Raw genomic sequence first — 15,983 nt, forward strand, 5'->3', positions numbered from 1 at the left:
CGGACTAAATGATCTACTCAGGTCCCTTCCGACCCTAGAAACTATGAAACTATACAAAGGTGGCTCTTGCAAATGTAGTCATGTTATGTGGTACCTTGGGCAAGGGGACAATTTTTTAATTACATCTGTCCTCCTTCCTCATGTTTTTAAAAAACAAAAACAAAAAAACAAAGCCTTTCTCTGAAACCAGAACTATAAACTTCCTAAAAACGCATATAGTAAAAACACATCTTTCATTAAAATAAGTAGATACATCACAGATCTCTGCTTGAGCAATCCCTCGCAGCTGAGGATGATTTGCCTTGCATGATTATCTTATCTGTGTGTCCAAAGATGGCTTATGAGGCCTATCCAGGATCGACGGACTCAACGGCAGCTCAGACGTGTTTCTGTGTGGGGTGGGCGGTACTGGATTCATGACTTGGTCTGTGAGACGCTGTTCCTGCTGCTCCCGTTTTTCCATCTCCTGTTGTTGTTTTGAGGTTTCAAAGTACTGCAGCAGACTCTCCCTCCATTTGGGGCAGCCCTGAGTCGATAGTCTCCCACGAGTTGACATTGATGTTGGATTTTTGTAAGATGGCTTGGAGAACATCCCTGAAGCACTTTTCCTGCCCTTCTCTTGAGCATATGCCTTGGGCATCACAGAGTTAGGCTAGTGAATATTAATACTAGGGCTTTGTAATAATATTAATAACCAGCAATGCTGTTTCATGTACCCAACTCAACTACAGTGCTGTACACAGTGAAGTAAAGAAAGCATACACGCCTCATAATCTCTCTTGTATCTAAGGAAGCATTCCTAACCAGGACTAAAAGTACATGTTCTGATAAAGGTTCATAACATTGAACCCTTTGGCTTAGTGTAAGTTTTGTCCTAGGGTAAAAAAAAGTTCACTTTACAAAACAGCATCAAATGCTTTTTATATTGTTCTTTGTTTCTTTGCCAAGTGTGGATTTAAAATTGGAATAATTCAAAAAGCAGTGGGACATTATGACTCATTCGGTACCTCCTGGGCTTTTGACATTATCGTAAAGCTACATGCACTTGAGTGCAAGGTTAAGTTGGTGGATTTCGGCAATAGAACTTGCAGCCTTTATTGAAACCACAGAGTACCTGATTAACTGTAAATGATGATTTGGTTCTTCTGTGCAACCAAGCAATATAGTTCCAGTTACAGATGTGTTATGTAGAGCGGTAAAACAAGTGATGTTTGGTAAAGTATCGCTTTAAGTTAAATCTAGGGCTTAATGTTAGAATGACACTTAAAATCCCATTTGATTTTATCGAGTTATCTTTTTCAAAATGTTAGAATTGTCTTTTGCGTAATTATTTGTTTAACTTTTTTTTTAACTTTGTGCTCTCAAATCCTGTTTGGATTTTTAGGAATAAGTATTACAGAGAGGGGGAAAAAAATCAATGAAAGATTTTATGGCTACAAGATGCTGAGCACAATTTGTATACATTTTCTGCACCTTGCTTTGAAAACAAAGAAAGAAAGAAAGTCTACAGTCCTTATTCCATTTGAGGATTAAAATGAGTTGTATCAATTAGCATGAATGATGTTAAACAGAAAACATTTTTTCTAATAAAATCTCCCATGCTGGAAGTTTAGAGTAATTTGCTTGAAGCCAAATGTACTCTGCTTACATTCTTGTGGAGGCTAACGTCATATTAAGTCATATGTTAGCTGAGTTGCACTGATTAAATTATACATGTTGAATTCAGAGTTTTATCAACTTGATGGAACTCTTTGTTGGAAAGCTACCCCTTCTGTCTATTTGGATTGCCTTCTCATTATGCTTTTCCTGACTTTGAATCAATGGCTTTTGTTCTGACTAATAGCTTTCATCTTTGTACTATAAGGGATTTTGGTATGTGTAGAGACTATAGATTTTATTGTCCTTCATATTAGAAAATCAAAACACAGTCAATATGTATTTAGATTTTGAAACGTAAAAATGCTCAATGTAGGGTAGAGGTTGCTAATATGTATCTCATCATTTGAACAAACCTGATTTAGTGCCTTATGGTTATCGCAAAAGATAAACATTTGACACTGAGATGGTTCTTATTAATTATTATAAAGCAAATGTTTGAAAGTCAAGAAACTTTGGTGCGCCTGTACACAAGCACGGAGGCTGCTCCAGTGAGCTGGAATTCCTTCACGTTGGAGCAGACTTGATTAATCGAGTCTGCTGGAGCCTGGCAATTACTACGCTCCAGCAGCCTCCTGCATCCTGTGTATCAGCGCCCTGTGCTTAAAAATGGCAACAGGAGCGCTTGAACTAAAGCTCATCAAACAAGCGTTAGTTCAAGTGCCCCTGCCACCATGTTTAATTGTGAAGGTGCTGATACACAAGACATGGCAGTGCTTTAATTAGGGCAGCTCTTGGAGCTGCTTTAATTAAAGCACCGCTCCCCCATCCCCAGAGCACATGTAAAAATGCCCGTAGAAGGTTATGGTTCCAAAAAACCTAAATACCATACACTTAGAAACTTTGCAGTGCAGATTACAGTTTCTACTGCTTTAAATTGACTTCTTTTTCCTTCCTTGTGCATCTGTATTTAGCGCAAAAGCCCAGTGAATCATGGGTTGTAAATTTTATTTCCCCCAGAATACCAACTCTGTTGGGTATACCTGAGATTCCTCTGTACCTCTGACATGCTAGAAAAAGAGAGGTGAAACTGAATCACAACACAAGGTCACATTTCTAGATCTCATATGTGCAACAGAAACTTAAGTGTTTTCTTGTGCATGTTTGAGTTCCAACAATGTGCTCATGTACAGCTCTGACGCGTCTCAGGGAATCCCGGGGGTGGCAGAAGGTGGTTCTTGCTTAGTGTGTGGTGTTCAGGGCAGTGGTGTCACTAAACTGGCACAAGAACCCCAATATACATCTCCATTACACCATGGGCACTACGCCAGCATACCTACACTGGCAGAGCTATAGCAGCAGAAGCTCCATAATGTAGGGGAAGCCTCGGAAGCCACCAGACTTATCCCAGAAAGGTCGTGTGCATATGTAGGGCTTGTATGCTGCGTCTTGTTGGTAAATATGCCTACCTGGACTTGCAAGCTGTGACTTGTTTTGGTAGCGGCCCCCATGCCAATTCTCTCTGGCCAAAGGCAATTTAATATGCATGTTGAAAAAGAAGTCTTTAGAGAAAGATTGCCATCAGGCCAAGGGTTCTTCAAGCTTGGTTTCAGGCCTTGCCCACGCACAGGAAATGAGTCATTTTAATTACCTGGGTAGACTTTAAAAAGGAGTATAAACAACACCTTCCCCCAGGGTAGATGCACCAGACAACATCAAAATGCTTGGGTTGACTTAACTTCAAGTCGAAAGGTCCTCTCTTTTATGTGAAGGCGCCTTTTATTCCAGAATAACTGCAGCCACACTTGGGGTCTTTAACATGACTATTTTGGCTTTAAAAAAAAATCATACCCCCTAAAATTCCTCAATGGCATCGTGGAACTGGTGAGACTTATAAGCGTAGACACATCCTTGGACCTGTCACCTTCACTTTTGCCAAATGAGCCTTAACTCAACTCCCATGTAGAAATAATGTCTTTTCAAGGTTGCATCTGAGAGAAGCTGGGGTTGGAACTTGATGTGTGCTAATGGTTATCTTCCTGCGGATGTCTGTATACTCATCGTGACTGAGCCGTGTGAGTCACCAGAACTTTGTCTCGAAAGATTGCTAAGACTGCTCAGGGTTTTCCCCTCCTCCCCGTGTTATCCCTATGAATGTTCGTGTTTCAAATCTGCACTTTGGGAACAGCTTACTCTTTAAAAGGAGGGGTTTGAGAGTTTGCAATGCGGTTCAATTTAGAACCTGCCCTTTTGGGTGAAGGGCGCATTTTTCCCAATACACCTCTTAGAAAAGTAAAAGCCTGGAAGGCCCGTTGCTAAAGCTCTGTTGTAATATTTTGTGTGGCTATACAATAGCATGTTGTTACAGTATCATATGTCCCTACAGTATTTATTTTGCCTTGCTGTCTTGGCATTGCCTGTCTGTCTTCTGCAATACCATCTTTGCTCACTACATCCTCAGGCAAAGCTGAAGAGGGCAGGGAGGAAGGGTGCTCCAGTGGATAGCAACACCGGGGAGCTCAATGCCTTTGAAAGCTAAGCGTTGGCACAGGGCAGGCCTGCCCGCAGCACAGGCAGCTCCGCGTTAGAACAGATAGAGCCTGTCATTCCCACAAAGTTTTGCAGCTATTTGCACGCATGCTGGATTGCATGAGGAGATGTCCATTCTGTGACCTTCCCCTCGCTGAAGGAGGTACTACTCCAGTTGCATTCAGGCACTAAGAAACAGGCTGTCGCACTCAATCCATTCCAGCACAAGAGCTTTTAGGGATAAAAGGTTCCCTGCACTGTCACCCACAAGCAGCTGTAATTTTTGTCCTAATATTCTCATACTGTTCTCCTCAAATTTAGCAGAGGATATGTAGAACTGGGAGCTTACCAGGACATTTGAGACAAACAGCTTTCTGGTGCTTTATTATGACCCACGCTTGGCCCCTTTGGGCCAGGTTCTCTTCTGGTTTCACCCATTTACAACAGCAGATGAATTGGCTGTAGAAATCTGCGGGATTTTATTTGCAAGTCTTTAAAATAAAGCTGGATATCTTTCTGGAAGCTGGAACACAAAATCTTGAGCTCATTCTAGGCAAAACTAGATGAAATTCTACACCTGATGTTCTTTGAGAGGTCAGACTAGATGACTTGCTGGCTCTTTCTCCCTTGAACTCCGTGAATTTCTGAAACACCGCTCTTTTGAAATGGAAGAATTTGGGGGAGGCCGTTGCCGGCTTTGTGTTCGATGAACAAAGTCCATCCCGCCTTGATGCACAGCGGGTGACTGCATTGAAGGCAATGCAGTTAAGCCATTTCAAATCTGGTAGCATTAGATGTCTGCTCCATGTTGAAGAGCAGTAGTGGTTATAGAGTAAACCGATTTGGTTCACTCTTTGGTACTGTCCTGGTAGTAGGGGTAGGTGCTAACAGTTTGAATTATACAAATTATAGCAGTAAAAAGGTAAGAAGGGAAAACTGATATGATAAATATGGTTCATTTAACTAAAAAAAACCAAAACCACAACCCAGGCTGAACAGTAGGTGGAGGGTTAAACAAAAGGAAAGATTATAAAAATGTGCAGTTTTGGCCTCATTACAAATGACTCTCTTGCAGGCTTTATAGCATTAATGTTGCTTCTCATAAACTTTGAAAGCAGTCACCCATTTAGAAAGATTAAATTGATTAGTCATTCAGAGTATAACAACACATGTCCATGAGGTCTGTTCCCCAAAAACCAGTATAGGAAATTCAGCTGATGCCATAAAAGCTTAATGAATTAAAGCTGGTCTCATACCTACAATTTGCCAGCTGGTTATATCTGATGGTACTATTTATCAATCCCAGTGCACGAGTAGTAAAAATGGAGGCATTATTATTTTGAGTTGGAAAACACAAATATAATATGTGATGTGCTGGGGTCAGAAAAAATATCTTGGAACCAAAGCGGTGAAAACCCTGGAAGTGTCTTGTTGCTTATCAACTTGCAGGGTCAGAGTTAAAAGAAGCTTGACCTTAACCCATGCTCTTCTAATAGCTTCATGATAGTTTATTGTAAATAATTTATGTGCGCAGACTTGTTCCGCTTTCTAGTTGCAGAGGAAGTTATTACTGACAAGTTTTGTCGTATCATAACTTCCACTGCCTTCCCAACCGCCTACTAGGCCTGTGCGAATAGGCAACTATTTGATTCGGATTTTTCCAGTTCGATTCAGAGATCTGAATCGCTCTTCTGATTCAATTCAGCCAAATAGATTCACAAAAGATTCAGCAATTTGGCAATAGGGTATAATGGGGAATCAATGAACTATCTATAACTTTGTTTTTTGGCTGATTCAGATGAAACTTGCAGGGGTGGTAGCCCCTGCTGAGGCCACAAAGCTTGCCATGTTTCAAGAAGATAGGTGCATGGGTTTCTGGGAAACTGCACCTCAGACTGCTGCCAAGCAAAATTCATGACATAGGTGATACTGCGTGTGTGTGTTAAGGCACGGGGATGGGCAGTCTGGGTTCTGCAGCCCTGCACTGCTCGCCGCAGGCAGGCAAAACTCGGACACCTGACTCTCCAGGCACCTCTGCACTTTTACCTGCACTGCCAAATCCCCCTTCCCTCCACCACCACCCCTTGCACCCCAGCCTGTCCCTCACCCCTGACGCCTCCATTTTCATTTTCACTGACTGGCTTTCTTGCCTGCACTGCGTGCCAGGCCAGCCGCTGGCTTCTGTACTATTCCTTCCATCCAGGACCAATGGCAGGTACTTCTTCAGCCGGACACAGGGTTTTTCAACCCAAAAGCTTCCTAAGAGCTATTTTTCTAACTAGCTTTTTTCATAATCAACATAAAAACACAAGATAAGCCATCACACACCGTGAGTAACATATATCCAACAACATCTTTCCTTCTTGCTGTCAATTCCTTTATAAAAAGAAAGGCTCTGTGACAGCTCCATCTGGGTACCTTTGCTGCTGCTGCTGGTGGTGTTGAAGTAGCTAAGTTATTTTGACCTGCCGTCGTTGACCGTGGTGGACTGGACCAAGGCTATAGGGGAAGAGGAGGCCTCACGGGGGCACACTGCCATGTTGTGTGGAGGCCCCAGCGCCAGGAAGGGCACACCTGAACACACACACAGTCCCCACAAGCACCCATGTCACGAGTGTTGCCTGCCTGCAGCCAGAGGTGTAGGGCCCCAGAACCCAGACTCCCCCTGCACCAATCTCCTCGACAGCTGGCAGGCCTTGTGGCTGCAGCAGGGCCTAGCAAGCCTGCGGTTTTCACCCCCCTGCGCCTTAACACACACTCAGTGTCACATATGTCATGAGTTTTGCTTGCCAGCAGTTTGAGGTGCAGTTTCCCAGAAACCCCTACACCTATCACCTTGGAATGTGGCAGGCTTCATGCCCTCAGCAGAGGCTACCACCCCTGCCAGTTTCATCCAAATAAGCCAAAAAACAGCAAAGTTATAAATATGTCTTTGATTCCCCATTATACCCTATGGCCGAATCTCCAAATCTTTTTTCCGAATCAATTCAGAAACTCCAAATCGATTCGGAAAGCCTAAAGCTTCTAGCAGTTCGATTCAGATTTGTAGATTTGGCATCCGAATCATCTCCGAATCCGAATCATGATCTGAAGCTTTGCACAGCACTACTGTCTACCCAACTAGTCAACCCAGAAGCCCAGACTTTCTCTATATTATTTGTGCTTTTTTTTTAAAGATGGAGAATGTTCTATCTAGTTCAGTGTTGCCATAAAACTTTAAGTCTCTGCAGTTTGTTTCCATTTGAAATCCCTCAAGCCTTCAAAAATAAACTTTTCCAGAACCAAACAGGTTCACTCTGTAACCACTATTATGCTCCAGGACAGCAAAGAACGTTTGCAGCCACCAGTCTGAAATCCTACGGCATTTGCATTTCTTTTGGATGATGATGGTGCTGATGATGCTTACCAACCTTTCAATTTTAGTGTAAATAGGGGCTTTTTACCTAAGCTAATGGTTTTTGTCCTTCTAAACTCTAGGCATCCCTCAGAAAATGCCAGCTCTTAGCTTTCACTCATTTCTTGACTAGGGAAAAAAAACAGAGCAATTCTTTTGTTCGGAAAGACCACAACAGCTCAAAATGGTTTGGACACTCTGGGTTCCTATTTGAAATCTCTGGAATTAACTTGTGAACCATTGTAGCGGCATTTTCACACCTAACATGGCCATAGCACCCTGGTGAAGTGTCACTTATCTAAGCATTTAGGAAACATGGATTGCTTGAGCTCAATAAGCATCTTTGTGACTGCTGTAGGTCCTTGTCACCCTCCTCGTGGGCTGCAGGATACTGCTGTACAAGAAGGAAAATGTTGTGTCCAAGAGAGCAAGTCAGAGCACAGAGCTGCCACAGCAAGTCAGGAGCAGAGCTGGGAACCAAACGTATCTCCTGACTCTCAGTCTAGGCTTCAAATGCCAGATCACACTCTCGTCCCTAGAGGAAGGAAGTCATGTATATAAAAATGTTGGCAAAACCCCTGGTACCTACCTTACCTTCTGAAGCAAAGTAGATCAACTATACACTGTTGCTTTACCATTAATATGACATCACTAATGGAGCAGGGGGAAGGAAAAGTAACTTGTAAACGTGAGGATAAATGAAGTGTCAGGGGTTCATTAACATCCAAGCATCAAAAACAAGACTTTGGTTCATAAAACCTAATCTAAAAGATTGCATACCTAGATAATTCAAAAGCATGAGGCTCTCAGCTGGGGTGGGGGAGGTCACGCAAATATTAGATGACCACCTGGTCCTTTTTTTAAGCATGTCTTTTATTTGATTATCAGATTTTTTAAAACCTGTTTTCAGATCACCCAGAATGTTGCATGTTGCCATTTTGTATTGTAGTGCAATGCTGTGGCCTTGGTCACCTTACTGAAACCATCCTAGAAGGACCCAAGGCTCAGCACTGCATACATGGACATATTTTTGGCTGCCAGATCCCAACCAACAGCCAATACTGGTGTTTTTTCTTAAAGAAATATTAGAATGATGGCAAGAACCCCATGGTCAATTATGTTGGGGCATTAGGGTGACCACCCCTCCATTACATCAAGTCCTGGTCCCGAGCTGAATGACTCCAGGACAGCATTTATCTTGGATTCCCCTGCACACAGTCAACTATTGTCCCAGTATGTGCTGGAATCCCTGTTTTCTGCTCACCGTGAGAAAACTGTGGGAAACTGCAGGTTTCCCCTTGCAGGCTGGCAGGGTTCCTGCCTGCAAAGGGGGGGGGGGTGAGGGGAGTGGGACACAGCGGGCACTATCTGCATGTGTGCGTGTGCACAAATGCACATGGTCAGGAACACAGCCCCAGGCAGAGGTGGATAGCAGCTCCCCCAGCTGATAAATCTGGTGGGGAAGAGGAGCATAGGTGACAGAGGGCAGATAGAGGTGAGGGAGGGAGTGGGGCAGGGTTGGTGGCTGGAGCTGGGGGTGTTGTCTAGCCAGCATGGGGCTTGGGGCCAGGATGGGAATGTGCAGCCATGGGGCCTGGCCAGGGAGTGGGGCAGAGCCACAGGCAGCTCGTCCAAGGGGGAGTGTGTCCTGCTTTTGCCTTGTGAAAAGGCAGTTACCCCACGTGTACAGCAGTATCCTGCAGCCCACAAGGAGGGTGACAAGGGCCTACAGCAGTCATAAAGATGCTTACTGAGCTCAAGCATGTCCAAGACATGCAGGACTTGATGGATCAAGGCCTTGATTCATCAGTCCATCTCTTCAGCAAATTATATGCCGAAGTTTACATCTACATTTAAGTCGTTGGCTTCCATGGGCATGAGTGGATGTTCAGAATTAAATGTATGCAGAAATGCTTGGCGGAAGCAAGGCCTAGATGGACTTCTGTTCTGGCTTGGCAGAAAAGCAGGTTTTCACAGAAGCACGTTCTCCATTTGCATTCAGCTTTATGAGCTTGGTTCAAGGCCCATTAAAAGTCCACGGGATGCTGCCCAGTGACTTCATTCCATGTCATGTTAGGCCCTGCCATTTTGATATGGGTTTGTCTTTGTTTCCTAAAGATTTCCCATGGCAAAAAAAGAAAAAGAAAATGAACCCCGGAGAATGTTTCTGCTTTGGACCAAACCCCGACACTAGCAGGAAGTAACAGAGGTGATCTGAATGCGATGGGACCTCATAAATTGTGTGTGGGAAAGGTTCCCCTTCCTTTCCTCTAACTGATGACGTGCCAAGTTTATTCTCCAGTATTTACAGTGAGATTTGTTTGTTTTGATACCCTTTACATGTTATCAGGGAAAAGACAAAGAAGAGCCCCAGGAAGTTTATACTTTGTGATGAGGCCAGTAAAATTTAGGCTTTAATTTTCTTTCTAGTCCTATATGTTTTCATTGAAACTTAATATATTAAGGGGATGTGAGATTGCAATCAAAGCAGTTACTGCTCTAGCTGTCGCTTATTTTTATGTATGAATTTAGTGCTAATGAAAGGTACCAGACTAACAACCTTGGGGTTGAAATCCTTGGCTTATTCACTGATCAAGGAAGACTAGCACAAGTTTTTTTTCATAATGCTTCTTGTCTCTGATCCAAAGAGATCACCTCTGGAGCCAGAAGGGAGTCAGTCTCTGTGGCCCAGGCAGTCCTTGGATGAGACTGATAATGACGGGGATCTATGAATGGAGTCCAAATAGCCTTGCTCTAAGAAAGGTAGCTTCAAGGCAGAGAGAAAAGAAATGGGAGACCTCAAGAGAGAGGCCCAGGATGATATTTCCCAAATTATTTCATTGGAAGGAATATATAAGGAATCTTTGAACACTCAAAGCCACAACGGCCGTGTCCAGATGAGCACATCCATGCAGTATGTGGCACCGCAGACACGTCCGCGGTGTCACATACGACACATTCAGCTGTTCTCCATGCTGCAAGGGAGCAATGCCGGGAAGGGAAGGGGGTGTTGACCCCTGGATATCCAGGGGTCCAAAAACCCCATGCAAAAAAAAAGGTGAAGTGGCGCACACGGGGGCATTGTGCAGTGCTCAAAAGTTGGGTCTGGCTGGCCAGAGCCACACTGCAGCTGCCGGCCAGGCTCCAAGTGGCAGCCTGCGAAGGCCCCCAGATAAGGCTGCTGGGGCCAGCCCAGTGCTGGACCCAACCCTTGAACATGCTGTAGCATGAGACTGGAGGAGGACAAAAATGGAAAAAAGGGTACAATTTGTGTAATATGCCAAATATCATCCAGTTGGCACTAGATTCAGGTGTTCTTTGCCTACTTGCTTCCTAATTTTCACTAATATATTTAGGTGGACACAGGGCAACTGTTCTAAGCTGGGAAGGGCTGTTAGCTAGCAGCTGTCATGTTTTTGAGTCTTTGAGCAGGAAAAATGACTGACATTTACTCCTAAAGAGCTTGCTCTCCTTGCTGTTCCCTCCTGAGCTAAAGTGTACCACCTTTGCCTTCCTCACAAGGTTTTTAATTCTAGTTTTACTTCAGATGCTTTTGAATTTTTCTTGCAATAAACGTGACATTAGCTAATTTGCACAAGACAGGATCTGGTAGCAGGGGGTCCTCTTTCAAGTGGCAAGGTAATAAGTGTAAGTGGATATTCCATGATTCCCAAATTTTTGAGAACTAGGTTAACCCCAGATGTTGAGGTACAAACAGTAATTTTGAAACCAGAGTACATTTCACCCAACATCAACCGGCAGCTTCTTAACTCCTGCATCTTTACTAACAGTATTCTTAATGCTTAGCACATATATGTCACGTTTCTCTCGTTTGACCAGCTCATGCTTACAACACCCTGGGATTCCTTCAGTGTTTCTCTCATTGACCCATCAATCCTTGCAACACCCTGGGATTATTAGTACCACTTTCCAAATGGGGAATCCAGTGCAGTAAGTGGTCAAATGACATGGCCAAGGCTGCACCACAGGTACCTTCTCAGGCAGCATTTGCTTTCTGAAGTGTTTTTGGATCTGTTAGGATGAACAGACAGCTGGCTGCCTGTCGTTCTTAATTTTTTATAACCGGCTGGATAGATATCTTCCAGGAATAGTTTAGGTTGAGCTTACCCTGCCTTGGGACAGGAGAATGAAGTTGATGACCTCTTAAGACCCCTTCCAGTCTTACGTTTTATCGTTCTGTGATTATAAGACAAGTCAGCAACCACCTTTTTTGAGGAGTGGAACAATATTGCCCAGCAGCTCTGACATTTTATATAGCATTTCCAGATGTTCTGGTTCCCATTTGCTTGTACCCTTTCACACAGGCTTTTTTGGATGAGTATAGAAGGAGGATGGTCATGTCTCCGGGGAGACGGTGCTGAATTCGCAAGTACATATGATCTCATTCTCTGATGTATTCATGTAGTGTCTATGCACTCAGCAGGAATGATAAGTGCACTTGCTAAATTAATTCTAAAAATTATTGGCTGATATTTTTCAAGCCACCTCAAAGATCTGAAAATCCAGATCGTTTCTTGTTCATGCCTCTTAGTCTCTTGAAAAATGTACCTTTACTGCACTGACCAATGTAATCTCCTTGTTTGACAGCAAATGTAATTATAGATATTAGTATGCATTCACTGTGTTTTCTTCTGTCTAGCACTTGAAAGATGACCGGAGCGATGAAGAAGAGGAAGACTCCCTCTCTGATATTGAAGAGGAGCGTGTGAAGAATGGCAGCAAAAATGGCTGTGGGCTAAGGAAGAGTTGCTACCTGAACAACAATACTCATTAGACCCACACCTGCATCACATCCTGCAGTATCACTTGTCATGTCCCAAATCCAACCTACAGTACAGAAAGGAAAGTCAACACCCTATGAGAGTCCAAGATTGATTTATTGCTAGTTACTAGACCTGGAAAGAAGCCCAGTGTAAAGCAGGTGGCGGTGAGAGATTTGCTTAATAAGACAAAATGCATTAATGGCCTACTTTCTTGAGTCACTGCATATTAGTGTGTGAAAAACATATCTCAAATGTGCTAATCATTCCACTCTTAAAATGCTCAAGGATTTCAGTGCTCGTAGAGCAAGTGAAGTCTAATTGGCTCTAGCGTAGTTTGCAAGTCTGGCAGAAATAGGGCAGTTTTCCCAAAAGCCTTTAATGTTCTTTCCACATAAGTTTGGAAGTGTGGAGTTAATATGAGTTCTACTAAAAATCAGAATTGCTTTGTTTAAGAAAGATGTGGCATCAGGATGCATTAACAGGCATGTTAATCATCTGATTTGAGTTCAAGCATTTAGCGCTGGCTGCTACCCATGAATCAGAGCATACTTCTTGATGGCTGGTCCAAGCTAGCATTGAGTCACTGGAGTTGTTGGTGCTTCCATGAATCATTTGCTTCACTAAGAACCAAGGAGTTTAACCCCCCCACTCAAAGGCTGCGTCTACATAGCACATGGCAGTGTTGTGCATAGATACCCAAGTTAGCTCTGAACAAGTTGGGCCACTCACATGGTCGGGGGCCTCTGTGGCCAGCCCTATGAGGAGAGGCTGAGGGAACTGAATCTCTTCGGTCTCCGCAAGAGGAGACTGAGGGGGGATCTTGTGGCTGCCTACAACCTTATCAGGGGCCAGCAGCAGGGACTTGGGGAAAGTCTGTTCACCAGGGCCCCCCTTGGAGTCACCAGGAACAATGGCCACAAGCTGAGGGAGGAGAGGTTTAGGTTGGATATTAGGAAGAACTACTTCACGGTAAGGGTGGCCAGAGCCTGGAATAGGCTCCCCAGAGAAGTGGTGCTCTCACCTTCCCTGGAAATCTTCAAAAGGAGACTGGATAGGCACCTGGCTGGGGTCTTATGACCTGTCCCACCCCCGGTGCTCCTTCCTGCCCGTGGCAGGGGGTCGGACTCGATGTCTGTCTAGGTCCCTCCCGACTCATTGATTCTAAGTTACCCTGGGCGCTGAAAGCACAATAGCTGGGTTAACATGGTGTTACTTTTCAACAGGACTAACTAGTTGGTTCAAAGATCTCATCACAGCACTACCTTGTGCATGTGGATATACTCAAGTTGGCATTATCTCATGCAGACAATCACTCCAGCCTTTGCCTATCTTAAATCTTTTGTTTTCTGGGTTTTTTGAGTTGGGGGAAGGGAGGGTTAAAGAAAGTACTAGTGAAGAAAAAACAGCCAACACCCATCTTCCATCAGGCCCTAGATTCCATAGGTTTCTTTAACTGCAGCCACTCTGGGCTTATGCCTGATTATAGAACTGGAGTCCTCATTGGTGGGGCATAGGGGATGATTTCCCGGCAACGGGCTAATTCTTGTAAGTTTATCAGAAAGTGCAGAATTCAACAGCTTATGTGGCTAATGAGGCCTTGCACAGAGTGAGCCCTTTACAACTGCTGGCTGCAGGCCACTTTTCAAATGAGGTTTCAGCTGTGTTTGATCCATCAAGGCCAAAATGATTTGGGCTTCAGCTTTTGAAGGGAGCGTCTGCTCAAGAGATCCGGCAGGCGGCAAGGTCATCTGATGCACTCCATCATCTGGCAAAGACAAGAACAGCCATCAGCAGAGTGGCCTGAGTTAGTGACCTTTGCCTTTGAAACCTGCCTTCTTCCCCCCTCATCTGAATCTCAGGACCTGTTTGCTTTGGTTTCTTCTGGAAGAGGGGAGGCGTGATGAAGGGCTGGAGGATTTCCTGGGATGGGAAACAATGCTGGGGACCTGGGCTGTGAAGCAGAATGTGTTTTGTGTAGTTGTCATAAGTGACGGGAGTGTGCTCTTATGAGGTGGAAATGTGCAGGTGTCTGCCTATGACCTTTGACTGATTTAAACTGTACTGTGTTGGTTCTTTTTGTACAGTGCCATGTGCAATGGATGATGCTTTACTATAAATAAATTAATACAATGACACCAGGACAGGAATCTGGCATAGCACGTTTTGATAAAATGCTGGACGTATGCAAGAAAATACACTTGTGGTTGGGAGAGCCAGCACTGCCTTCTGGGCTCACCAAGCAGGCAGCACTGCTTGGAAATAGAAGGTAATGCAGCAGATAATGCTGCAGAGAGCGCAGGAAGTTGCATTGTATTGCTTTATCAAATACTGCAGTATAGATTTATTCTAACTCCAAGGACTTCTTAAATCCCCAGAGGCAGCTTTTTCAGGCCCATTGCTGCTTAAAGAAGTTTAACTATAAACATTTAAATGAGGCAAAATTGGCCTTTCTGAGCCCGCTGTGAATAAAAGAAACCCCCAAACAGGTTATATATACTCCTTTATAAGAGCAATGGAGACAGTAATATCTTCTGCAAGATGCTGATTGGTTCTGGGAGATAGACAATACATATCTTTTAAATTTTGATTCCAGAAAATGTTCCTACCATGAAAAGAGAAATTCATAAAAGAGAAGAAAGAATGATAGGGTCTTTAGAGAAGTGATCCTTTGAATAGTTGATGAGCTTTAAGCTTGAATTTACAATGCAGATGAGCTTGGTTGAAACTCCATTGGAGTTGGTCGAAGGCCATGGGAAATTTGCCTGATTTAAGGTTCTGGACTGCATATCTTGCCAAGTGCTGTTGAGAGGGTTTCCAAAATACTTGTTCTGGGTCTGGTACCATTCAATACTTTCATTACTGACTTGGATGATGGAACAGAAAGTAGATATATCAAATTTGCAGGTGATACAGAGTTGAAGGAGGTTGTCAGCACGTTGTTAGACAGGACTACATTCAAAATGAGCTCAACATTTGGGAAATGGTCTGAAATGAAGAGGATGCAATGCAAAAAGGTCTACAAACTCTTAGATTTTAGTAGGCAAATATTTTCAAATACAAGACAGGGAGTCTTGTATTTGCTGGGTAGCTGCGATACGGGAAGAGGTTGGGGTAGAGTGGACCACAAATCTGAACCTTAGCTACCAGAGTCATGTTGCCAGAAAAGAGCAAACCCCGTAGTGGAATATCGTGATGGGGTTTGCAAATCCAACACATGGGAAGTGTGGGAGAGAGAGCCTCAAGGGACATGTAGGGGAGGTCACTTTAAGATTCAGCTGCTTGATGGCTGCTGGCTCTACTCATCCTTGGGTTATAAGCACTGTGAACCGGGAAGGGGAGAGTCCGTTCCAGCTGAGAAGTTAAAGGAAGCATCTGGACCAGAGCTGGACACTACAGTTCCTGATGGGGAATGAGGTTCCTGGGAAGAAGCTGGAGATGCGACTACTGCAAATAGAAACAGAGATGCCTGCAAAGGTGGTAAGGAATGTGGACTTTGAGTAGTGTTATGAACTTAATATCAAGTACCCAACTAGCCCTCAATGCTTAGCATAGCCCTGAGTAAGAACTCAGTAGAGCAGGGAGGGACCAAGCCAGCTCAACTTCTTTGGTGCTAAAAGGAAACGGCAGCTTTGCTATGGAGTGGCATGCTGGTCGGTGGTACAGTTTGGTGGGACTGAGAA

The 15,983-nt window shown here is 44.0% G+C and overlaps 1 protein-coding gene across 1 annotated transcript in view; it reads left to right on the forward strand.

Moving 5' to 3' along the window:
- CERS3 (ceramide synthase 3) overlaps positions 1–13,015 on the forward strand; it is a 91,157-nt gene extending 78,142 nt beyond the window's left edge. Inside the window, exon 11 of the mRNA XM_019504003.1 lies at positions 12,180–13,015. Within this exon, the coding sequence (XP_019359548.1) occupies positions 12,180–12,314 (135 nt within the window). The 3' untranslated portion in view covers positions 12,315–13,015. The remainder of the gene's footprint in view (positions 1–12,179) is intronic.
- Positions 13,016–15,983: the final 2,968 nt, after the last annotated feature.

This window comes from Gavialis gangeticus, unplaced genomic scaffold, assembly GCF_001723915.1.
Source record: "Gavialis gangeticus isolate Ggan-Ray unplaced genomic scaffold, GavGan_comp1, whole genome shotgun sequence".
Lineage (NCBI taxonomy): Eukaryota > Metazoa > Chordata > Crocodylia > Gavialidae > Gavialis > Gavialis gangeticus.